The sequence below is a fragment of the Sorex fumeus genome, unplaced genomic scaffold (assembly GCF_029834395.1).
Source record: "Sorex fumeus unplaced genomic scaffold, SorFum_2.1 ptg000122l, whole genome shotgun sequence".
Taxonomy (NCBI): Eukaryota; Metazoa; Chordata; class Mammalia; order Eulipotyphla; family Soricidae; genus Sorex; species Sorex fumeus.
In genome coordinates this window covers 21,870,106-21,894,488 of record NW_026606179.1, presented here as the reverse complement: position 1 = coordinate 21,894,488, position 24,383 = coordinate 21,870,106, and the positions used below count along the sequence as shown (strand labels likewise).

Sequence of the window (24,383 nt, the reverse complement as noted above, 5' to 3'; positions counted from 1 at the left end):
AGGGGCAGGTGGGGCCTCAGCTTCTGTGGCCCGGGGTCCGGCAGGGTGTGCCAGGGCTGTTGCTCAGCCTCTGGCCAGCCCTTGTGGATCTGCTTTCTGGGCGCTTCCGGCCACTTGGCCTGGGTCTCGGCACTCCGCACGCTTTTTCCGGGCCCAGGCCCCCCCATCCCCCACCTAGGACTTTCCGGGCTCCAGAGGTCACTGCTGCAGGGCTGCCGAGATGCTGCCCAAAGCAAACCGGCCCCCGTGACTTAGAGGAAGGCGACGGGGGAGGGGCGGGGGGGCGGGGAGGCCCAAGGGGGGGTTGTGGGTGTGTGGGGGGGAATCTGGGGGCCCTGAGCCAGGCTGGAATGGGGGCAAGGGCAGAGCTGCCCCCTTCCCAAACTGGACTGTGTGCCAGGAAGCAGCGCTGGACAGGGGGAGCTGGAAGGGTGGGCAGGGAAGGGGGAGGGCGGGGGCTGAGCAGGAGGCCAGGAAGTGGCAGGACCAGGGGGGTCTGGGCACAGCTGGGCTCCTCTCTCCGGCCCTCACCCCCCTTCGTCCTTTGGGAACCCCCAGTCCCGTCCCAGCCTGCCGGGCGGCGTAGCCCCAAATCCGGCCCTCAGGCCCTGCCTGCTGGCTCACCTGGGCCCCTGGGGCGCAGGGGGCCGGGCTCAGCCTGGTCCAGCCCCTGGAACCGGGCCCGCCAGCCAGGTGGCCTCAAGCGCTGCCAATCCCCTAGCCCGGCCCCACTCCGCCCCTCCGCCCGCCTCCGCCGGCCCCTCCTCAGGTGAGGCCACCGGCCTAGCAGGCCCCTAGCTGCTGCTGCTCAGCCCGGCGCCCTGCTGCGGGGCCACCATGCTCCTGCCCAGGCCAGGAGACTGACCGCAGCCTGCACCATCTCGCAGCTCCACCAGCACCCGCCGGACCCCAGGGTAAGGACAGCGGGGGCCCCCAGTCCCCGTCCCAGCACCTGGGTCCCACCACCCCCTCCCCTGCCTCATCTCCAACTCCCAGTGAAGGGCTCTAGCACTCAGAGCCTGCGAGACCTGGGGGGTTCTGGGCCCCACTTCTCCAGACTCTCTGATGGGCCGCAGGCGTCCCCCACGGACCTGAGTTCAGACCCCAAGGCCCCTCCTCCCTCCCGCTGAGGAGTCCCGGCCCCCCACACCCTGCTGTCCTCTAGAGCCAGGAATCCGGGCTCTGTCCCCTGCTTCTCCTGACCCAGAGATGCCCACCCTGCCCTTGTCCTTCTGGGCCCGGCTCAGGGCCCCCCCAGCCCGGCATGCTGGTGTCCCCCTGGCCCCCGGTCAGACACTGACCCCATCCTTGAACCCAGCCCCATCTGCGGCTCTGACCACAGCCTGTCCTGGCCCAGACCCAGTCCCCGCTGCCCGCCTGGATGGGCGCCTGGGGGCTGGGCACCGGGCTGGACTGGCTCTGCCCGGCCCTGCCTCCCCTCCCCTCCCCACAGGTCCTGCCCCGGCCCAGGAGGTCAGCCGGGGAATCATTAACGAGAGGCTGTGACATGGCGGAGAAGGAGGGTAAGTCCCCCCTGCCCCGAGCTCGCTTCGGCTCCACTGGCGCCCCTCCCTCTGTGCTCCCTTTAGAGCCCCCCTGAAGTTCCCCTCGAGGGACCCTCCCCCACCCCCTTCCAGGGCCTCCTCCATCGGGTGAGCTGTTAACTCCGGTTTCGGGGAGATGGGGGGGGGGGCGTTGTGCCACCACCTGCCTCTCTGCTATCCCATCTGACCTTGCTGAGCCTTTGCCTCAGTTTCCCCTCTCTGCCCAGTGGCCTGTCCTCTCTGCCTGAGAAGGGCACGAGCAGACTCACTGATCTGGGCTCAGAAGCTCAGGCTGGCTCTTGCTTGTGCCGCCGTCACTCGTGGGCCTGGGGGGTGAGGGGTGGGGGGGAGGGTGGGTGGGCTGGAGCCTGGGGCGTCATTTCTCTGGGTCTTGGTGTCCCCTTGGATCAGGCCCGGGCGTGACTAGGAGCTAGCCGTGTGAGGGTGCGGGCTGCCTGGCTCCCACAAGAGGCCCCGGCATGTGAGATAAACAGGGTCGGAGAGGACTTGGCGGGCCTCTGCCAACCTGGACCCGAGGACCCTCCCACCCCCCTCCAACCACCAGCAGTGCCAGACGTTTCTCCCACCTCCTGGCTGTGTGGGCAAAAGAGCAGAGGGAGAACTTTGGACTTGGCCGGGATGGATGGACAGGGGAGAGATGGCCCAGCGGGCGTTCCAGGGTGACCGGCAGGCAGGAGCTGCTGGGATGGCTGGCACGGGGACCCCAAGGAAGGACCTGCTCAGGGAAGGTCCTCCAGTTCACCCCCACAGGATCCGACTCCCCATCTCCTTGGAGCAGGCTGAGTGGGGACCCTGGAGGAAGCACTTTGCTGCTCTGGGGCTTGGCAGGTGGTTCACCTTCGGGGCCTCCGTCTCCTGATCTGTGTTAGCACCCCCCTCACCGGGTGGGGGTTCAGAGGCCTGGAGAGGGGCTGAGGACACCCCCGGTGGAGTTGGTGGTGTGGCTCGCTGGCCTCGGGGAGCACCAGCAGAATGGAACCGATCAGCCTCCAAATCATTGAGTTGAGACGCCAGAGGCTCTCTGGAGTGCTCTGCAGGGGCCCCCGGGGGCCCGGAAGCAGAGGGACCAGCAGAGCATGCTCACAAGGGGGCCAAAGACGGCTTATATCCAGCCGGCCCAGGCAGAGGGGCGCCTAGACATCCCCAGGCAGCTCTGGCCAGTGCTCCCTGGGGACTTGGAACTGGCGGCAGTGACGTCTGAGTGGCCACTCAGGAGTAGGTACGGCTTGCCAAGGACCCCGGACTGGGGGCACACGCTGCCACTTGGGCCCGTGGCTCAGGGTTTGCAGGCACCTGAATCCTCCTGGAGGTTCCGTAGGGAATGTGGAAGGGGGGGTGGGGTGTGCAGGTCTGCAGAGGGCGTGCAAGCCCCTGGCCCAGGTCTGATTTTGGAGCTGTCCTGGCCGCTGCCCTGGCAGTGCCGCGTCTCTCCACAAGGTGGCGTCAGTCGCTGTTTGTTTCTCCTCGCAGACCTGCGTTTCACTACTTCTGCCGAAACTCAATGAGGCATCTTAATGACCCCTATGGCTGTCTGGAGGTCTGGGGAAACGTTTGTCCAGCCCCCAAATCTCTAACAGTCATGTTTCCATCCTAGAGGGAACTTTAGGCTCTGTCCTGGGCACCCCAGGAGTCACGGGGATTCTAGGTAACGAGGAGCAGGGAGGGTATGTGTTTGCCTTGCATGCAGCCAACCTGGGTCTGATCCCCAGCACCCATATGGTCCCCTGAACCGCGCCAGGTGTGAGCCCTGAGCACCACCCGGGGCTCCCAAAATAAGAAGGAAGAGGTTGGATTTGACGTTCCTGAGCATGCCTCTGGCCCATGTGGAGACTGGCAGCTCGTTATGGTGGCATGGGTGGTGAGGGGCAGGGGAGTGGGGAGGCAGGGAAGCCTAGGGGGTGTGGAGCTGCGACGCTGTCCAGGAGAGGGGTCCTGCAGATGGTCCTGAGAGGGGCCTGGAATTTGGGGAGACTCTGAGGCCAGTGTGGGAGCATGGGGTAGCAGAACAGAACTTCTAAAACTTTCTCCGCTCATCACCCCTTTCTCCCAAGAAACGCACTGTGGGCAGAAAGCCCTCAGCTTCATGATGGGGTTGATCCTGAGTTAGTATTTGGTCGTGGTGCCTTCACAGACCGTTCACTGTTGCCCAAGTTTTCACGACCCCACGTTTCGTTACCGTGACCCCCATGAGGTCATCACCTATAGAAACCAGAATGAAGAAGTTTGAAGAGGGGACATCTAAGAGAGAGTCGGACCCCTGATCGGGAACGAAAGGGAGAATCCAGGTGGAGGAACAGAAAGGAGCAACTGAGGCTGGCTGCTGTGAGCAGGGAGGCCTGAGGGATGAGGTCCCGGGGCTGGGTGTGGGAGGAGGTGTCTGTGGGGAAAGTAGCCCCTGCTGCTGGGGTCTTGCTCTCTGACCCGGAAGGAAACATAGGCTCAAGCTGAGCTTGGAAAACGGGTTTATTGCTCTGAGGGTGTTGAGGCGATGCAGGACAGAGAAGCTGGGATTCCGGCTGTCCCCAGCCATGCAGGGCTTCTGGTGCGTGCCCTGGGGCAAGCTGGAAACTGGGATAGCCCCGGGGCCTAGGATGTGACTCGATGATAGATTATTTGTTGGATCCCGGGGTTCAATCCCTGGATGTGCTGCAAAAAAAGAAAAAAAGGTCCTTGTTCATTGCCACCCGTCCCCCTCCCACCCAGTGTGAGGGGAGGTGAAGGATGAAGGCTGGCAGGAGTTCAAAAAGGGCTTCTTGGGAATGGAGAAACAGTACTGCAGTAGGGCATTTGCCTTGCACGTGGCCAACCCAGGTTCGATCCCCAGCATCCCACATGGTCCCCCAAAACCCCCAGGAATAAGCTCTGAGCACCACCAGGGTGACCCCAAAACAAAAAAAAAGAAAAAAAGAATAGTAAGAGTACTGAAAGGTCTCTGCTCATTCAATTTCTATGCTTAACTGGACCCTGGAACTTTTTATTGATGGGGGAGGGGGCACACTTGGCAGTGCTCGGGGATCACTCCTGGCGGAGTTCAGGGGGCTATACAGAGTACTGAGGATTGAGACCAGGTTGGCCTTGTGCAAAATAAGTTCCTTATAAATCATTTTTTTAAAAACTAAGTACCTTAGCCACTGTGCTGACATTTAACAGATGAAAGAAAAACTGAAAAAAAAAAAATCTTCAGTTCCAAACCCAATAAGCCATCAGCAGTGACTACCGGGAAGGAAGGGAAACGGGGTTCCTGCAGCCCCCAGCCCTGGGAGGAACTCGGGGAGTGAGTGGCTTTATGGTGGGTCCTCGTCTGGTCACAGGAAGAGAGGAGGAGCAGCCTGGTGGCTCTGTGGGGGAGAATTAGGGGGTGCAGAGCCTAAGGGCCCATGGGAGGGGGCCATGTCCCTGCGGACATGTGTGGCAAGGACACCCCACCCCCAGGCACACAAAGCGAGGACACTTCCTGTTCCCCTCAAGGACCCGCTTTGGGGTTGCCAGAAGCCCCCAGAGCAAGAGACCATGGCAGAGTCCCCCGAACCTGAGCACCCCTTAGCAGGCCAGGCTGGGGGCCGAGTGTCCAGGCCTTCACACCCCATGAAACCCATGCTGAGCCAGGGGGACTGTCCCAGGATGGGGCTCAGCTGCTCCCTGTGCTGGTCAGTGCTGGTGGCCGAGTGCTTCTCCCACAGACGGGAGAACTGGGGCTCTGGCAGATGCTAAGGGCAGTCGCACACTCCCAGGACCAGCTCAAGGCTAGCATGAACTTGTTCACTTTGCACCCCCTGGCCCTGGCAAAGGGGTGTCTTCTGCTCCCTGGGGCCCTGCTCCCCTCAGGACCCAGCCCCTCCATCACCCTCCCCTGCTCCCCCTGCTGTGGGGCTCTTCCTTGGGGTCTTTGCAGGGCCAGCCACAGCCTTGGGATTCAAGAGTCCCCTGGAGGCCAGTGGGGGCCCCCCACCCCCGACAGTTGACTGGGTACCTCCCAGGTCATTGCCTTTTTCTTTTTGGGTCACACCCGGCGATGCTCAGAGGTTACTCCTGGTTCTGCACTCAGGAATTACTCCTGGTGGAGCTCAAGGGACCATATGGGATGCTGAGAATCGAACCCGGGTCGGCCACGTGCAAGGCAAATGTCCTATCTGCTGTGCCATCGTTCCAGCCCCGGTCATTGCCTTTTTGGCTCTTTCTGTCTCCCCTGGGCCCCATGCTCCGTCTCTCCCCCTCTCTCCTCTACTCCCATGTACTCCCAAAGCCAGAGTTGCACCCGCCCACTGTGGAGCTGCACCCCCAGAGCTCAGCCGGGCTCCCTCCCGGCACACCGAGTGAAAAAGCTTCTGCTTCCCCCGTGAAGAGCCAGGGGGCGGGCGTGGCCAGCACCAAGCAGCTGGGACCTGCCCCTGCCCCTGCCAGGTGGGCACCAGCGAGGCAGCATGGCCCAGTGGTCACCCCTCGAGGCTCGGGCTCACGTCTGCAGGAGTGGAGTATGGAGGCTAAGGGATGGGGGAGAGATGGGTGCCCAGAAAGCAGTGCTCACTCAGTCTCCTGTGGCTGGAATTCTTATTCTTTTCTTTGAAGACTCTCCTTTCCTTCCTTTTTCTGGGGAGGCGGGGAGGATGGACCATCACCTCAGTGGTGCTCAGGGCTCACTACAGCTTCTGTGCTCAGAGCTCATGACCTCTTGGGGTGCCGGGGAGCAAACCCCGCTTAGCCACTAGCAAGGCAAGCGCCCTACCTGCTGTACCATCTCTCCACCCCTACTCTTCTGTTTTAAACAGGCAGGTGCCAAGGAGGTGGTACCCACTAAAGAGAGGAAGAAGAGGGGTCTCTGAGAGGGGGTGTCCCCATCCAGACCCCCAGCTGGCGGGGCCTGGGAGGTCCGTGGTTTCAGGATGGGGGTGGCAGGCTTCCCGACTCAGCTTCTCAACCTTGAGGGCTCACTTGGTGTTAGAACTGGGGACCCGGGGAGAAGTCTAGTTTGGGGGTTGTGAGGGGAGGGTACCCGGGCACAGAGGGTCTTGGAAGAGCAGAGAAAAGAGAGGCAGCAAGGAAATACCCCCACAGCAGGAAAGAGAGCTGTCAGCAGGGCTGAACTCAAGGGTCAAGACCCCCAGGAGGGTCCGAGAAGCTGTGGGGATGTTAACGAGGGGTGGGGGGGGACGAGGGGCTGTCCCGGCCTTGCCCCTTCCCAGCTGCAGCCCTCAGACCACTGGACGCCTGCTATGTCCACGCCACAGGGGGCCTGGGGCTCAGCCCGGAAATGGGGCCCTGGCCAGCTCCAGCCGCTGTTGGTCCTGGGGGCAGGGCCAAACTGGCTCTGTGCCCAGGACCCGCAGCACCTGGGAGCCAGGGCCAGAGTCCAGCCTGGCCGTGTCCCCGGCATGCTGTCTGTTGCAGGTGGCCGGAACGTCCCAGGCTGCTCCGGACCCAAGGTGGCAGCGTTGGCGGTGGGGATCCTCCTGCTCCTGACGGGCATTGGGGCGGCAGCCTGGGCCATCGGTGAGCATGGTGGCCCCTGCCCTGTGTCTCCCCTGCCCTCCCCCGGTGGCCCCTGGCCGCCTGCCCTCACCTCCACCTTCTCCACAGTGACCGTGCTCCTCAGGAACGACCAGGAGCTGCTCTACCCAGGTGAGTGGCCAGGCTGGGACGCCCAAGGAAGCGGGGAGGGTATCTGAGACTGGTGTGGTGTGAGCTCCAGGCACACGGGGGTAGGGGTGGGCACAGACAGGGAAGAAGAGAGCATCTGCTGGGGGCTGTGCCCACCCAGAATCCGTGAGCCCTGACACCACTGTCCTGAAAGGTTCTTAGAGCACTGTGGCCCTATCAGGCCGGGAAGAACCCTCAGAGGCCTTGGAGGCTGAGCTGAGGTCACCGTGGCGAGCTCAGATGGAGTAACCTCCCCGAATTTGAGCGGGCAGCACACTTGAGTCGGGGGCTTCGATGCCTTAGCCAGCTCTGTGTGTGTGTGTGTGTGTGTGTGTGTGTGTGTGTGTGTGTGTGCTTGCATGTGCGTAATTAAACAAAGGTTTTGTGTGTTGGGTGGGGAAACAAGGAATAAAGGACAGTGCAGGCTGACTTGCCCATAGATGTTTAGGTGGGGAGGGTCTCTGGGGTTTTTTCACTGCGTAGTCTTGGTGCACGCAGGGTTATCGATAGAGAAATCAGCGAGTATGGCCAGTAGTCGATCAGCTAGGACAAGAAGGGAGAGCTGTTGTGTTCCTTAGAGGAGCAGGAGAGGGGGTGCTTTCAAATGGGGGTGCTATGGGCCAGAGTGATAGTACAGTGGGGAAGGCATTTGCCTTGCACGTGGCTGACCTGGGTTGATCCCCAGCATCCCATATGGTCCCCTGAGCACTGCCAGGAGTCATTTCTGAGTGCAGAGCCCGGAGTAACCCCTGAGCACTGCTGGGTGTTGCAAAAACAGACAAACAGAAAACTTGTCTTGGGGCTAGAAACAGGACAGGGGCTAGGGGGCTGCCTGGCCTGTCCAGAACTATATACGATGCCAGGCCATCTCCAGGAATGACCACTACAAATCAGGAATAGTCCCTGCCCGTTGCTGGGTGCAACCCCAAATTCCTCCACTCCAAAAAAATAAACCCAAAACCTATGTCTTACCGGGGAACCGTGGCTTCATTGTGCCTCAGGCTGTGCTGGACAGCGGCTAACAGAGGGGAAAAGTGAGGACCAGAGAGCGTGCTCAGGGGCAGGATGCTGGGGGCCAGGCACAGACTTGCCCGGGAGAGCCCGAGAGCCATATGCAGACCAGCAGGAGGAGGAGCTGCAGGAAAGATCAGGTACACAAGGAGTCAGGGACTGAGCGGGTGGCACTCACCCAGCCACCTCCAAGCAGCTTCCCTAAGGCCCGGGTGCAAGAGAGATGGCAAGCCAAGTGGCTGTACCTTTTTAGCTGCTTCTTACTCTGGAAAGGACTCAGGTCACCTTAAGAAGGGAAAATGTTGGGGGCTGGAGTGATAGCACAGTGGGTAGGGCGTTTGCCTTGCACGTGGGTGACCCAGGTTCGATTCCCAGCATCCCATATGGTCCCCCGAGCACCGCCAGGAGTAATTCCTGAGTGCAGAGCCAGGAGTAACCTCTGAGCATCGCCGGGTGTGACCCAACAAGCAAAAAAAAAAAGTGCTTGGGGTTGGGGGTGGGGGGAGGAGATGCCTTTGAGGGCTGGGGTTTATGCTCTACATGCGAGACCCATGGATCGCTAAGTGGTACCCAAGTGGCATTGTCACCAGGAAGCCAGGGACTGTAGCTTAAGAACAACAGGGGCCTGCTTTCAGTTGGCCGGGCCTGGTCTCTGGCATTGCATGTGGTCCCCCAAGCCACCAAGTTGCTTACTCATAAGCTGTTCATTCTTCAAGAAGACCCCAAGCGCCCCTGAGCTCTAGAGAAAGTCGATTCCTTCTGCAGGGGCCACATGCACACCCTTCTCTTTTCTGGAGTAATCTCTGAGTGCAGAGCCAAGAGTAAGCATTGCCGGGTGTGGCCCCCAAACCAAAACAAACAAAATTTAAAAAAAAAGGAGAGAAAGGAAAGGAAAGAAAGGCAGACCCAGACCCAGCAAGGCAGTGTGGGAGCCAGTCCCCACCACCAGCCCTGAGAGCGTTTTCACGGGATCAGTCACGAACATCCTTGCTGTCTGGGCAAACTGCTTCAGAAAGGCCCTGTGACTTGCCCTCGGTCCCAGCACCAGTCCGTGGCGGGCCTGGGGTCGAAACCCAGGTAGCCCCAATCCAGTGGTTGGACCCAAGTAGAACTAAGACTGTCTTCTTTTTTTTTTTTTTTGACTTTTTGGGTCACACCTGGTGATGCACAGGGGTTAGTCCTGCCTCATGCACTCAGGAATTACTCCTGGCAGTGCTCGGGGACCATATGGGATGCTGAGAATCGAACCCGGGTTGGCCGTGTGCAAGGCAAACACCCTTCTCGCTGTGCTATCACCACAGCCCTGAAGTAAGACTGTCTTGTTTCTCAAGAAGTAGCCAAGAGAGTTGCTGGATGTCTCAAGTGCCTGAGAGCGCGGGCTGCAGAAGGGGAAACAGAGGCCCAGATAAGCCAGTTGACCTTCCCCATTTGGATAAACGGCAGGCTGTGCCCCCCAATCTCCCCGCTGCCCCCCGTCATGCCAGTGGGCTGAAGCCCCAGGTCTTGGGTCTGAGGCCCCCAGGCAGGGGCTGTCAGCCTGTCAACCCCACACACTCTTGCTTCTGGTACTTCCCAGGCTCCAGTCCATGGGTCATTCCTTGCTCAACCATCTCTTCCCCAGCTCATGTTCTTCGTGGCTCGGTTCTGGGCTCGTTTGGGGGGTGGGGGGAATCTATCCACTTAGGGTCCCCAGAACAGGTGCATGTGGCCCTTTTTTGTTTACACCCTGACCCTGCTGACAGGCCCTCTGCACCCCAGACCCCCAACTCCCCAGCACTCTGGCCTGGGACAACTCGCCTCACAGCCCTGCAAGTTAATCCTGGGCTCCTGGGGAGTATCCAGAAGGCGGGCACTTTGGGGTTACTGCCGGGGCCGTAGTAGGTGCTCAGGAAATCTTTGCTGGGCGCACAAGCAAGGAAGATAAAAAGCTGAGATGAACTCACAGGTTGGGGCCGCATCCCCCTGGAAATAAACTCGCCCCAATTCAGACCTGGGCCACTCCCCTTCAAACACACACGGGTTTCAAAACATACTAGAGGGGGGTGTGGGGCAGGGTGTGACTGGAACAGGACCATAGTACAGCAAACAGGACACCTACCTTGCCTCATGGCCAGCCTGGATTCTTTCTCCAGCATCCTGTATGATCCCCTGAGCTTGCCAAGAGTGATTCCTGAGTGAGGAGTAAGCCCTGATAACCGGCTGTGGCCCCCCAAATACTGGCAAGACTGGAGAGATAGCACAATGCGTAGGGTGCTGGCCTTGCATGCAGCTGATGTGGATTCAATCCCTGACACCCTATATGGTCCCCCAAGCCCACCACCACCACCACCACCACCACAGGAGTATCTCCAAGTAAAGCTGGGTATGCCAGCCCCTCCCGCCCGCCCAAACTGACACGTGGGGCCAGAGAGATAGTCCAAGGATTAGGACCCTGCCTGGGTTTGCTCCTTAGCACCCCACAGCCCCTCCTGGTAGCCCCCAACTCTAGGTGAGGAAAGTGCTGTGTCTTTTTTTTCTTTTTTCTTTTTTGGGTCACACCCAATGATGCTCAGGGTTACTCCTGGCTCTGTACTCAGGACTTACTCCTGGCAGTGCTCAGGGGACCATATGGGATGCTGGGAATCGAACCCAGGTCGGCCACGTGCAAGGCAAACGCCCTCCCCGCTATGTTATCGCTCCAGACCCGTGCTGTGTCTTCAGGTCCGGCAGCTGAACTGCTGTCCTGACTGGCTGAGTGCCCCCAGCCATGGTCTCTGTACTCCTTGGTTGTCACTCTGGAGTTCCCCACCCCCCCCCACCACACACTCACACACACACACACACACACACACAAAGGAAGGGAAAACCAGGGAAAAAAATGTAAAGTTCCCATATTATAAAACAAATAAACACCCCGCCCTGCCCCGCCCCCTCCCCCCCAACTGTATCTCCACTTCAGTTCTCTGGGAGTTTTTACACCTCTAAATATATCTGACAGTCTGGTAAGCAAAGCCGTTGACCCAGAACAGACATTTTGCATTGCTTAAAATAAGCCCAAGAGGAATAAAGAGTCTGAAAGTGAGAAAGGGTGGCGCAGACTGTGGCTTCAAAAATAACCGGAGACCTGCCCACCACACTCCTCCCGCACACCACACCCCACCGGGATTCATCTTTCCTGAAACCCCACACTTTCTGGAAATCACAGTTGGGGAGCACGTAGAACCCGAATAGGGCTCACCCTTAACTCCAGTGGGCATTTGAAGCCCCAAGGCGTGGTCCTGAAACTGACGGCTGGGTCTGGGGGTGCCACGGGGTTCACCCAGAGGTGGTGCCTGGAATCCCACCCCAAGCAGAAGTTGCACCTAAGCCCCTCTCTTCACCGCCAGCTCTGAGTCCTGCTGGTGTTTCGGGGATGGAGCGTCCCGGACGATGGGCCTGGGCTAGTCTCTCCTCCCAACCTCAGTTTTCCTATCTGTAAGATGGGCCCAGACGATCTCTCCCTCCTTGAATCCTTGTGAGATTAAAGAATCCCCAGGAAGGGGCTGGAGCGATAGCACAGCGGGTAGGGCGTTTGCCTTACACGCGGCCGACCCGGGTTCGATTCCCAGCATCCCATATGGTCCCCCGAGCACCGCCAGGAGTAATTCCTGAGTGAAGAGCCAGGAGTAACCCCTGCGCATTGCTGGCTGTGACCCAAAAAGCCAAAAGAAAAAAAAAAGAATCCCCCAGAAAAGAAATTCTGCTGGGGGTCTCGAGTGGGCTGGCTGGCTCAAAGGACTGCGTTAAAAGTTGGGGGGCTGGAGTACTTGCCCTGTGGAGTCAGTGGTCACAACCAAGCGATCAACTCCCTGTGCTGGGAAATGGAATGATGTTTGTGACCCGGGTGGGGAGGGCGGCAGGGAGGCCGGAAGCCTAGAGGGGGTCCCACCTGGGAATCTCCCGGGCTCAGAGCCAGGAGGCAGCCTGGACACGGTCTCAGCGGGTTTTCCAGAAAGTGCTGCTGGAACTCCAGCCGTGCAGGACGTTCGTGGGGGACAGAGGGAGAGCGGGTTATCCTGGCGTCTGCTCCCCACACCCCGTCTCGCGGCCACAGGCAGGCCCCAGCGTCCATCCAGCCCCCATGCCTGCACGTCCAGCCTGCCTCCTACACCCCCACACCCCCACGTCCATTCTGCCTCCTATACATCCTCCATACCCGCAGACCCCCACATCCTGCCTGCTCCCACCCCTCAGTCCCACGTCTCCCCTCTTCCCCACACCTCCACTGGCCCCCAACCCCTCATCAGCCTCCATCCTCCCCTCCCAGACCATCCAGAGCTGCCCCCTCCCCGTTTGTCCTGCTCTGTCCATGCGGCCAGAAGAACCTGTGAGCCCCCAGGTCCGGCCAGCACCACCTCAGAGGCTTCCTGGTAGACGCCAAGATCAGTGTCCTCATTGCTGTTCCTCAGACACCCCCACCCCACCTGGACCCCTGCCCTGCGCCACAGCCCCCTGCCCACCTCCTTCCCATCCCGGCCTCGTCCGAGAAGGCTCCCTGGGCTCCCCGCATGGGAGGAGGCTTTATCAGAGTCGCTCGGGCCAGGCCATGCTGCTGCCCGTGTGTGTGTGTGTGTGTGTGTGTGTGTGTTCACAGACGCCTCCAGCGTGGTCCTCTGGCTGTGCTGTCAGTTCCCAGCACCATCGGCTGAGACTGGACGCATCACCCAGAGGCAGACCTGGTTTTGGTTTTGTTTTGGGGACACACCCAGGCTCATTCCTGGCATTGCTCAGGGGACCCTAAGGGATGCTGGGGATTGAACCTGGGTCGGCTACGTGCGAGGCAAACACCCTCCCCGCTGTACTGTTTCTCTGGCCCCACAGACCCATAGGTGCTGAGCCACTTATAACAACAAAGAGTTTGGCTGGATAATGGTCTTAGCGTGGTCACCGCCCTCCCACCGCCACTGACCTAGGGAAGGCCATCACTGCATCCCCCCACCTGGGACTGGGCACGTGTCTAGTTGACAATGAATGATTGAATGAATGTCCCATCTTCTGCTGGGAGAATTTCATGCTCTTTCATTTTCGTCTCTCCAAGCACCAGACAAGGCGTGCAGCAGAGCTAGGGCGTGTATTTAAATGAGCTGGCAATCTGACGTGTTTATCAAGGGTCTTCAGGTGGCAGGAAACACAAGAAAAAATAAATAAAAAAGAAACCGGTTCCACCAAATGGGGCGGGATTAGCTCATGTCACCAGGATTTGGGGAAGATATCAGACCTGTTCCGGAAGGGCCCTCAGCGCTGGAGCTGTTGGCGTCCTGGGTTCCTTTTCAGGCCTCATCTCACCCCCAACCCTCAGCAAAACAAACCAAACCCTGCACACCCCACACTTTCCCAGCAAGCACAGGTACCCTGCTGTGTAGGACCGCCCATTGAGGGAAAATGGAAAGTTCCAGAACTCTTCTGGCTTTCCTCCACGCTGCCGATGATGAGTCTCAGCATGTCCACTGGACCTGTGTCCCTCATGTCCAATACCAGTTATGGCGAGCACAGACTTGGTGCCTCAAAGGAGGCGCCGCTGAGTCGCGGGCCTGCAGGCCCTAGGACTGGGCAGCAGCGGGCGGGAGGTGACCGCCCCTCGCGCCCTGCAGTGCAGCTCAGCCCCGCGGACAGCCGGCTCATGGTCTTCGATGAGACGGAGGGGACGTGGCGGCTTTTGTGCTCCTCAAGGTCCAACGCCAGGGCGGCAGGTCTCAGCTGTGAGGAGATGGGCTTCCTCAGGTACCAGGGTTCCCCCCTCCCCGCCCAGAGGGGTGCAGGTGGGCACAGTGGGAGGAGCAGGCCTGACCCCTGCCCCGCCAGGGCGCTGGACCACTCGGAGCTGGACGTGCGGACGGCGGGCGCCAACGGCACGTCGGGCTTCTTCTGCGTGGACGAGGGCCGGTTACCCCACGCCCAGAGGCTGCTTGAGGTCATCTCCGTGTGGTGAGGAGGGCGGTGGGCAGGGGGCACCGGGCCCCCCACCCCGCACCCACAGCCGCCTCTCACCCCGCCACTGTCCACCTCCCTAACAGTGACTGTCCCAGAGGCCGCTTCCTGGCTGCCGTTTGCCAAGGTGAGACCCCGAAGCTCAGGCCCTCTCCCCTGGACCACCCTGGGGCAGGATCCAAACAAACCTCAGAGGGTCCCCCCACCCCAAAGATGGAGCTGTGCCTGAGTTACCCCAGTCCAGCCCGTTATCCCTGGAGACCCTCCCTCATGCAGGCCCGTGAATCCTTCGGGTCCCCGATAATTTGGGCAGCGTCTGCTCAGATTCCCTGGGGATGGGGCATGTCTCCAAGGGCCCCCAGGACATGCTTTGCTCACCCAGCCCCTTCCCTGCGCCTCATCGTCCCCCCAACCTCCCCAGACTGTGGCCGGCGGAAGCTGCCCGTGGACCGGATCGTGGGGGGCCGTGACACCAGCCTGGGCCGCTGGCCCTGGCAAGTCAGTCTCCGCTACGACGGTTCCCACCTGTGCGGGGGCTCGCTGCTGTCCGGGGACTGGGTGCTGACCGCTGCCCACTGCTTCCCCGAGTGAGTGTCCCCCACACTCCTGCTCCGGGCGGGGGGGTCAAGGCAGGCTCGGGGAGCTCATGTTCAGCCAACGGCCTCGGCCCTCCCGTGTCCCGTAGGCGCAACCGTGTGCTATCCCGGTGGAGGGTGTTCGCGGGCGCCGTGTCCCAGGCTTCACCCCAGGGGCTGCAGCTGGGGGTGCAGGCGGTCGTCTACCACGGGGGCTACCTTCCCTTCCGGGACCCCAACAGTGAGGAGAACAGCAATGACATCGCCCTGGTGCACCTGTCCAGTGCCCTGCCCCTCACAGGTACGCCCTGCCCGCACACCCCCACCCCACCCAGAGCTAGGCGGGGCCCAGACACGAATCTGAGGTGACGAGGGACCCCGAGGAGCACTGTGGGAAGGGGCCGATTGCCACGGCCAGCCAGGAGGAGGCTCTGGAGTCTGATGGTCCCACCCTCATTCACAGATTCAGGCACCCGGAGTGGCAGCGGCCATGGCCCAGCCTCTGGTCGGGTCTGACTGCAGGGCACGGGTGTGTCCGACCCGCCAGACATACCCCTTCACCTTCCCCATCCTGACCTCAGGGAAGACCAGGAGGCCCTTCCTTTGCCCCTCAGTGCTCGGGGGTTCTGCAGCTGGTCACACTGGGGAGCGTGTGTGGGCCGGGCTCTGCGCTGGGAAGGGGCGTCTCCAGGCCCCGCCCACCTGGAGGGTCCCGTGTGTCCTCAGGGTGATTCCATGGTGTCAAACAATTTAGTCAGACCTCCTCCTCGGCCTCCTTGGCCGCCTCCTCCTCCTCCTCCTCCTCCTCCTCCTCCTCCTCCTCCTCCTCTACCTCCTCCTCCTTCTCCTCCTCCTCTTCCTCCTTCTCCTCCTCCTCCTCCTTCTCCTCCTCCTCCTCCTTCTCCTCCTCCACCTCCTCCTCTTCCTCCTCCTCCTCCTCCTCCTCCGGCTCCTGCTACTCCTGCTCCTCCTCCTCCTTCTCTTCCTCCTCCTGCTGCTCCTCCTCCTGTTCTTCCTCCTCCTCCTCCTCCTCCTCCGGCTCCTGCTCCTCCTGCTCCTCCTCCTCCTCCTGTTCTTCCTCCTGCTCCTCCTCCTGCTGCTCCTCCTCCTGTTCTTCCTCCTCCTCCTGCTCCTCCTCTTTCTCCTCATCTCCTATTTTTCTCCCTCCTGCTCCTCTTCCGCCTCCTGATCCTCTTTCTTCTTCTCTTTTTCCTCCTCCCTCTTCTCCTGCTTATCTTCTTCCTCTTTCTGCTCCTCCTCCTGCTCCTTGTCCTCCTCTTGTTTCTCTCTCTCTCTCTCTCTCTCTCTCTCTCTCTCTCTTTTTGCTTTTTGGGTCACACCTGGCGATGCACAGGGGTTACAACTGGCTCATGCACTCAGGAATTACTCCTGGTGGTGCTCAGGGGACCATATGGGATGCTGAGAATCGAACCCGGGTTGGCCGCGTGCAAGGAAAAGACCCTACCCGCTGTACTATCAACTCCAGGCCCTCCTCTTGTTTCTATTCCACTGCTGTTCCTCCTCCTCCTCTTCCTCCTTCTCGTCCTCCTCTTTCTGCTCCTCTTCCTCCTCTTGCTCCTTCATCTCCTCTTTCTCTTCCTCCTGCTCCTCCCGCTTCCTCCTCTTCCTCCTTCAGCCTCCTTCTCTCCACCCCCACCTCACACCTGCAAGGCCTGTGCCCTACCATTGCACCACATTCCAGGCCAGATCTGCCCCCACCCCCAACCCCCATTTTTACCTACAAAGGCACTCTCTGGGGCAGGGAAGGGGAGAGGTACCCAAAGTCCCCTCTGGTCTGGGTTAGAAACTGAGAATTGGGCAGACCTGCATTCAGTTTCTGGCCCTCCCTACCTGACACCCTGAGAACGACCTCATTTCCTTCCTGTGAAGGGGATCAGGGTGGACTCCACCCTCTGACCGTGGCCGGGTGCAGGGCAGGGTCTAGGCAGGGGTGTCAGGTGGTCAGGGCGGACGTGTGCTCACTCTCGCTTACAGAATACATCCAGCCCGTGTGCCTCCCCGCTGCTGGCCAGACCCTGGTGGACGGCAAGGTCTGTACCGTGACCGGCTGGGGGAACACGCAGTACTACGGTGAGTCCAGTCTGGGAGCCCGAGTTCGGCCGGGGAGAGCTGCCTCTGGGCGGGAGAGCCTGGGGGAGGGTGCCGTGCAGCCCGGCCAGCCCCTTTCCCCACACCCGCAGGCCAGCAGGCGGGGGTGCTCCAGGAGGCGCGAGTCCCCATCATCAGCAATGACGTCTGCAACAGCCCCGACTTCTATGGGAGCCAGATCAAGCCCAAGATGTTCTGTGCTGGCTACCCCGAGGGTGGCATTGATGCCTGTCAGGTGGGGGAGGGGGCAGGGGCGGGGGCAGCCCCGACCCCTGGCACTCCAGGGAGGGCGACATAGACGGGGGGTGGGGGGGGGGCGGGGGGCAGAGGTCGGTCGGGCGCCCAGTTCAGGGCTGGAGGGCTCTGTGACCCCAGCCCAGGGCCGCCGAGAGGCGTCCAGCCCAGCCTCTGCTGCTCCCCAGGGCGACAGTGGGGGCCCCTTCGTGTGTGAGGACAGCATCTCGCGGGCACCACGCTGGCGACTCTGTGGCATCGTGAGCTGGGGCACGGGCTGTGCCCTGGCCCAGAAGCCGGGCGTCTACACCAAAGTCAGCGACTTCCGGGAGTGGATCTTCCAGGCCATAAAGGTGACAGTGAAGGGGCTGGAGCGATAGCACAGCGGGCAAGGCATTTGCCTTGCACACGGCCTACACGGGTTCGATTCCCAGCATCCCATATGGTCCCCTTGAGCACCGGCAGGAGGAATTTCTGAACATTGCCAGGTGTGACCCAAAAAGCTAAAAAAAAAAAGGTGACAAAGAGGTCTAGATGGATGGGCCTCAGAGGCCTCGGCAGGGGAGGGGGCAGGGTCCCCCCCCACCATGGGGTCCCTGAACCTCTGCTCTAGCCTAGAAGCGTGGGGGCTCTCCTAGGGGGGCTGCAGAGGGCAGTGGGGACACGAGGTGAGTGGGGGGACTTCCGGCAGCCCCTCAGACCTCGGAAGCCCCCAACTCTCTTTCCCCAGACTCACTCCGAGACCAGCGGCATGGTGACGCAGCTCTAACCTGTGGCTTCTCCCCATTGCACACGTTTCTGGGGTCCGGCGGACGAAAGCGCCTCACCCCACCAGGTGGGCCCACCTGGGACCCGGGACGGAGCATGCTCCTTCCTGCGTCCAGCCCACAGCACAAGGACACCCCCTCCAGGGGCCTCTCTTCCACAGTGGCGGGCACACTGGGCCCCGGGAACACCTCCGCTTCACCTGATCCCCCTCCCTCCTCCCATGTAAATATTGTTCCGCCATCTGGGGGCCCTCCCCTGGGTGTCCCTGATGACAGATGCTCTTTAAATAATAAAGGTGGTTTTGATTAGTGTGGCCTCAGAGAGGGCAACTATAAGCAGCAATGAGACCGTTGGGTGGGTGGGTGGGTGTGTGCGGGGGTGGGGGGTGTGGGGTAGAGGCTTCGGGGTCCAGGATAGGGCAGTCAGGGTGCACAATCCAGCAATTTCCACCAGCTTAAGAGAAGAGACTTGACTGGGTCACTTGCAAAAGGGTTTCCGGTCTTGTTGGATGCAACAGTTCAGCTAGTTTTCATCAAGTATGGGCTTCATTTCTCCTGTCATAAATATGTTTTCCTTCCTCTCAGAATCATTGCCAAGAAGCCTCCCCTACCACAATGACAGAGCTGGACCCCACCAGAAAAACCAACCCTCGGGGGCTGGAGTGATAGCACAGTGGGTAGGGCGTTTGCCTTGCATGCGGGCGACCCAAGTTTGATTCCCAGCATCCCATAGGGTCCCCTGCGCACCTCCAGGAGTGATTCCTGAGTGCAGAGCTGGGTGTGACCCAAAAAGGAAAAAAAAACACAACCCTATAGGCTTATGTTCCATGTCCAACTTAGCAGTCTCAGCAGAAAGGAGATAGGGCAGTAAAAACAAAACCCTGGAAAGATTTGGGCCATGTGCTCACCCTGCAATTAAGTCATTGTGTGCTCAAATGATTCAAAGGCCCGTGCTCATGTTCTTCATGCTGGAGCCTGTGCCAAGAGTAGTGAGCACTGCTGAGTGTGGTCCCTAAAACAAAACCAACAAAAATACCTTTCAATAGGGGGCTGGAGTGATAGCACAGCAGGGAGGGCGTTTGCCTTGCATGCAACTGACCCGGGTTCGATTCCCAGCATCCCATATGGTGCCCCAAGCACCGCCAGGAGTCATTCCTGAGTGCAAAGCCAAGAGTAACCCCTGAGCATTGCCAGGTGTGACCCAAAAAGAAACAAACAAACAAACAAACAAAAAACACCTCCAATAGCCAGTAAGTCATGGTGCATGCAACTTGTGGTGGGAAGGGGGATTTGATTAGGATTCACGTACCTGGAATTGGTGACGTGCTGAAGGAAAAGGGGTAGTTGCTGCTGAAGAAAACGAACCACCCAGTGATTCAAAACCAACACCCACCTGGGGTCTACCCAGGAAGCAGAAAGTCGGGCCCTGTAGGATGGAGACCGGGCAGTAGGGCCCCCTGAGTGCAGCCCCAGACCTGCCCCTCTTCCTTCGGTCTGAGCAGAAGTGGTTTCCTGCTTCTCCTGGACCCACCCAGCTCTCTCTGTGGTGGCGGTGGCCTCCGACAGCCACCAGGGGGAGCCATTCCTCTTAAACTGAGAAATTCAGGTACTTCTGCCCAGCCAGCCTGGTCTACGTGCGGCTGGTCTGCAGGAGATCTCACCAGGAGGTCTGTTTCCCAAGACTTAACATGATAAAAAAAAAAATATTATAATGTGTCCTCTACCAACCCCAAGCCCCAAGCAATTTCCTAAAACAAAAATAGGCATAGCAGGAATAACAGGAAGCCACTGTGAAGAGCATGCAGGCTCCCAAATGCCCCTAGTTTTGCTCCCAGGAAGGACACCAATTCTCGAGGCTGAGGGCTCCCCACCACCGTTGCTTTGCCCGCAGGGAGAGACCCTATGGCTCTGCAGAAGTCCACTTCCGCGTGTGGCTGTGCAGTCCTGCCCATATTTGAGATGTAATTCGAAACTTGAGGCACGCACATTGCTTTGTTGCATATGTGTCTTGAGCGACAGGATGCACCTATGAATTTTCCTGTGATTGCCAACTGAAATCTGCAGTGTGTTTCGGGAAGTCTGAGAACCAGAGAGGCTGGCGAGCAGAAGCCTGTCTGGGGAGGGGCTGAAAGCTTGCGGGGCTTGTCCAGGTGAGAGGGAGCAGGTCTGAAGACTTAGAAGCTGCTCTAGGGGGTGGGGAGGCAGGGAGGGGGAGACTTAAGAAGGCAGCCCTCAGCCCTAGGAGATTGGGGCAGTTGCAGCCTTACTCCAGAGAGCTCTGGTGGGAAGTGCTGGCATATTTTTTCTGTGATTTTTAGGGCTGGAGCGATAGCACAGCGGGTAGGGCGTTCACCTTACAAGCGGCCAACATGGCCGACCCGAGTTCGATTCCTCCGCCCCTCTCGGAGAGCCCGCAAGCTACCAAGAGTATTCGATATGCCAGACACAGTAACAACAAAGTCTCCAATGGAGACGTTACTGGGCCCGCTCGAGCAAATCTACGATCAACGGGAGGGCCTTTACCTTTTCTTTACCTTTTTGGGGCCACACTTGGCGATGCTTCAGGGTTACATCTGGCTCTGCACTCAGGAATCACTCCTGGTGGTGTTCAGGGAACCATAGGGAATGCCAGGGATCGAACCCTGGTGCACCACATACAAGGCAAGCGCCCTACCACACATCTCTCAGGTCCTGATGTACCAGAAGTTAAAGCCAATTGGGAACACCAGGGGGCGCCTTGATGTTGTTTTTACTTTCGGGGTGACACCCGGCAATGCTCAGAGATTACTCCTGGCAGTGCTCAGGGACCATATGAGATGCCAGAGATTGAACCCGGGTCGGCTGTGTGCAAGGCAAACGCCCTCCCTGCCGTACTATTGCTCCAACCCAGGGGGATTGCCTTGAGTTCTGACGGCGTCATTCCCTCTTGGAGAAGGAGGAATGGAGAGTTCACCAGGTTCTCCTGTTGGCAAGAGCTGGGTCAGCCTCACTTTCTCCTCCACCAGCCTTGCCCCCACTTCCCCAAGAAGCTGCCTGCATTAGAGAAACCCTAGTACCGCTCACCAAGTTGCTTTGGAGACCAGCTGGGTACTGGGGCATCAGAAAGGCTGAATAGAAAAGCTGAACTTGGACCCACTGCATTTCCACTACTGGGTTTCATCCAAGTCTCACCCCCCCCCCCCCCCGGCTGGGACACAGATTCTGGCCCATAGCGAGTTGTCGATATTGGGGCTGTCACTCTGTCACAGAGAAGCCTTGGGGGGTGTTTGGAAGGGAATGCCCCGTGGGGGGCGGTCAGCACCCCTGTCCCATGTGGATAAAGGGCTCTCTTCCATCACACTAGTTGTGCTACGGGTGGGAGACCACAGGGACGGTGAGGCCCTTCACTTCCTATTCAGAAATAGGATGGGGAATGTTCAAAGGGAAAAGGCAGACAATGGGGTTTGGGTCCTGCAGGCAAAAGCACTCTGGCCATGAGTGGGTAGCAGTTTGGTGGCATCTACTGCCCAGCGAGCTGCCCTGAGCCTGGTCTGAGAACTGGCACATGACTTAATGGTGAAGCTGCAGGGAGGTGCAGCTCTGGGCCACGTGTCTGCCTTGGGTTAGGGGGAGCCAGAACAGAGCCTTGGGGACCCCCACGTTGAAGATGGAGCCTCCTCTGCCTCATGTGCATCTCCTCTGCCAGGGAGCCCCCCTCAACGCCACAGTGCTCAGTCAGCCCTCTGGTCTAATTCCTCCAGAAGCTCTCTGCCTGGTCCTGCTCCCTAGCGGCCCTTCCAAGTCCACCTCTTCCCTATGCGGGGACACCCGCAGCCATCCATTCAGCATCCCTCTGCCCGTGCTGACTGAGGCCCAGGAGACTGGAAATTCATCTCAGGCAGCAGGGAGCCAAGGGACAGAACCAAGGACAGGCCCTGTCACCGGCCCCTGCCCTGCCTGTGAGAGGCCCCTCCCACCCAGACACAACTCCACCCACTGTAGGCATGTCCCGCCCACCTCATGTACTGCCCCGCCCACCACAGGTATGACCCTGCCCCCGCAGGCCTTGCACAGATGGTTGACTGTGAGCAAGCCAAGCGCCTTCCCCACAGTACTAGCCCTCTAGCCCTCCTGTGGACCCTCCTTTTTTTTAATTATTATTTTATTTTATTTTTATGAAGTTGTTCACAATAGTTCATTACAGCTAATATTCAAACACCAATCCCACCACCATGCACCTTCCCACCACCATAAGAGGAAAGTGTGTGGAGATTGTTGTGTTTCATCCTGGAGCCACTTAAGCCCTTACAGAAGAGATTACAAGTGTGTATGTTAAAACCAAATATGTGCTATTTTTGGTACATCAGTGGGATAGAGTGTAAGAGGTTGTGTGCTCCAGGATGTTCTATGTTGCTCTCTTCCGGAAGCTTTATTTCTGAGTCTCTGGATCTTGGTATTGATGAGATTACATGGCGCCTGGGGAAGTTTGTGGGTGTGATTGCCAAGCTACTGGAAAACTGGAGTGCTGGCGGGGAGGCCCATTCCCTCCCCAAACGAGCTTGGAGATCTCAGTAATGGGTCCCACATACCTGGGTTTTTCTGCAGGTTCCCTCACAGGTGAGGCTCGTCCCAGCCTGTGGAGAGCAGCCTTGAGCGTGGCTGCGTGGTTGGGTTCTGGAGGTTTTCAGCTGTGGCATTCTGCTGGGGCAGGGAGGGAAACTCAACCTGCATCCCCCCTCCAAGTTGCCCTGGTAAAGACAACCTGGCATGGGGTCAGGGTATTCTATATCTGCAGGCCCTCTTGTTAGGCTTTTGTTCCCATTCATGCCACCACATTCATTCTTTTTTCAGAAGGGGTGTGGGTTGGGCCATGACCTATGGTGGTGCTCAGGGATCACCCCTGGTGGGGCTCAAGGGAACATATTGGGTGCTGGAGATCCAACCAGGATTGGTCATGGGCAAGGCAAGTGCCCATCTGCTACACTATCTCTCGGGGCCCCAAACTTACTCTTGATGAGGTTCGCGTCACGGACCCTCACCCCCTGCAGATTATGGCTGCTCTGATTCCGCCCCTGCGCCAGGCCCTTTCTCTCAGGCCCTTGATCTTCCTCCCTCCTCACCAGCCCACCCCCAGATCCAGCCACCAGATCTCCCCCATGTCTGGCCTCCTGTCGGGCTCCCCGCCTCACTACCATGAACAACACCCCAGGCCCATCAGAGCTGAGCCTCTCGGACCCACAGTCAGCCCACAGCCTCCCCGTCTGCAGGCCTGTCCTGTCCCCACAGGCTTCCCTCTACTCCTGAGACCAGACTGGGCATCTGGAACTCACAGTACCAGAAGTGGGCATCACCAGGGGCCCTTGTGGGCCTGAGGCCTGGGCCCACACAGGAGTTCCAGCCTTTCCCGAGCAACTGTCACCCAGAATAGCCTCTGGGGCACAGGCTGGGAGCCCAGGGACTGTGAGAGGATCTCAGACCCCTTTGGGGGTGTCCTGTGCCAGATCCACCCTGTGGGCACATGCTGGGGATCTGGGAGGCCTGTGGCTGCCTTTGCTGGCCTCTGAACAATGATGTGCTAGGGGTCACGGGGTGTGCGCTGGATTCTTTGGGGGTTACTGAGAGAAAGTAGCAAGGAATCAGGGCCCTGTCTCCCTGTGGGGCCTGTGGACCCCCAAGTGGGCTGCCCTGGTGATGACAGGATGAGTCTCAGGGCTCAGACATTGCTCCACCCCTTCCCCCCACAACTCACTGGGAGCCTGGTCAACTCACTGCTTAGCTGCCGTGATGAATGGCTTCAGAGCCCAGACTGTGCTACCTGCCTGGCTCCAAAGTCCTGTCCAGAAAGATTCACCCAGGAGGCCCACAGAGCCTGGGTGAGTGCGTGCCAGAAACCCCCTCTAGGACTGTGACTTTCCTTGAAAAGTCACACTCCATGTCCTCAGCTCGTGTGCAGGATCTTGCCCTGGCTGGCTCGGCTCAGATTGTCAACCCCCACTCCAGGTGTGATCTCGGGTGACTAATGCATCACCAGCCCCTGGGAGGGACATGGCCATAGCAGATGCTCAAAGAGGACCCCAGCAGTGCTTGGGTGGGGGCCCAGTGCATGTTCATGTTCTTTCCGCAGTGCTCCCCGAGGATTGAGGGTCTCGTGTGCAGGGCACCGCAGGCAGTGGGGAAGGAAACGGCCCCAGCTCCTCCCACAGCCGCTGTGTGCTCTGACTCCTGTCCCGGCCACACTGCAGGGGGTCAAGAGGCTCCCTGGGAGACAGGTCCGTGCTGCTGACTGTCACCCCTTGAAGCGTGGTCACACTGGCCTGGGAGGATTTCTGGGCTGGGAGTACTGAAGCAATTCGGTCCTGTGAGTCTTCATGGCACAAATGCACTCCTCCTCCCACAGTGCTCCCCCTCCCACACGTGCTCCCCTCCTCCTACACGTGCTCCCCTCCTCCCACAATGCACCTCTCCTCCCACATGTCCTCTCCTCCTCCCATAATGCTCCCCTCCTCCTACAATGCTCCCCTCCTCCAAGTCGTGGTCCCTTCCTCCCACCCGTGCCCCTCTGC

The 24,383-nt window shown here is 59.5% G+C and overlaps 1 protein-coding gene across 1 annotated transcript; it reads left to right on the top strand.

The window, feature by feature from the left end:
• Positions 1-697: 697 nt before the first annotated feature.
• On the top strand, positions 698-18,151 carry HPN (hepsin). Its single transcript, XM_056136522.1, has 13 exons — positions 698-914; positions 1,454-1,523; positions 6,951-7,052; positions 7,140-7,181; positions 13,820-13,949; positions 14,031-14,153; positions 14,243-14,283; positions 14,578-14,743; positions 14,842-15,032; positions 16,727-16,822; positions 16,933-17,075; positions 17,263-17,427; positions 17,805-18,151. The coding sequence occupies exons 2-13, from the start codon at positions 1,508-1,510 to the stop codon at positions 17,841-17,843; spliced, it is 1,254 nt and encodes a 417-aa protein (XP_055992497.1). The 5' UTR covers positions 698-914; positions 1,454-1,507; the 3' UTR covers positions 17,844-18,151.
• Positions 18,152-24,383: the final 6,232 nt, after the last annotated feature.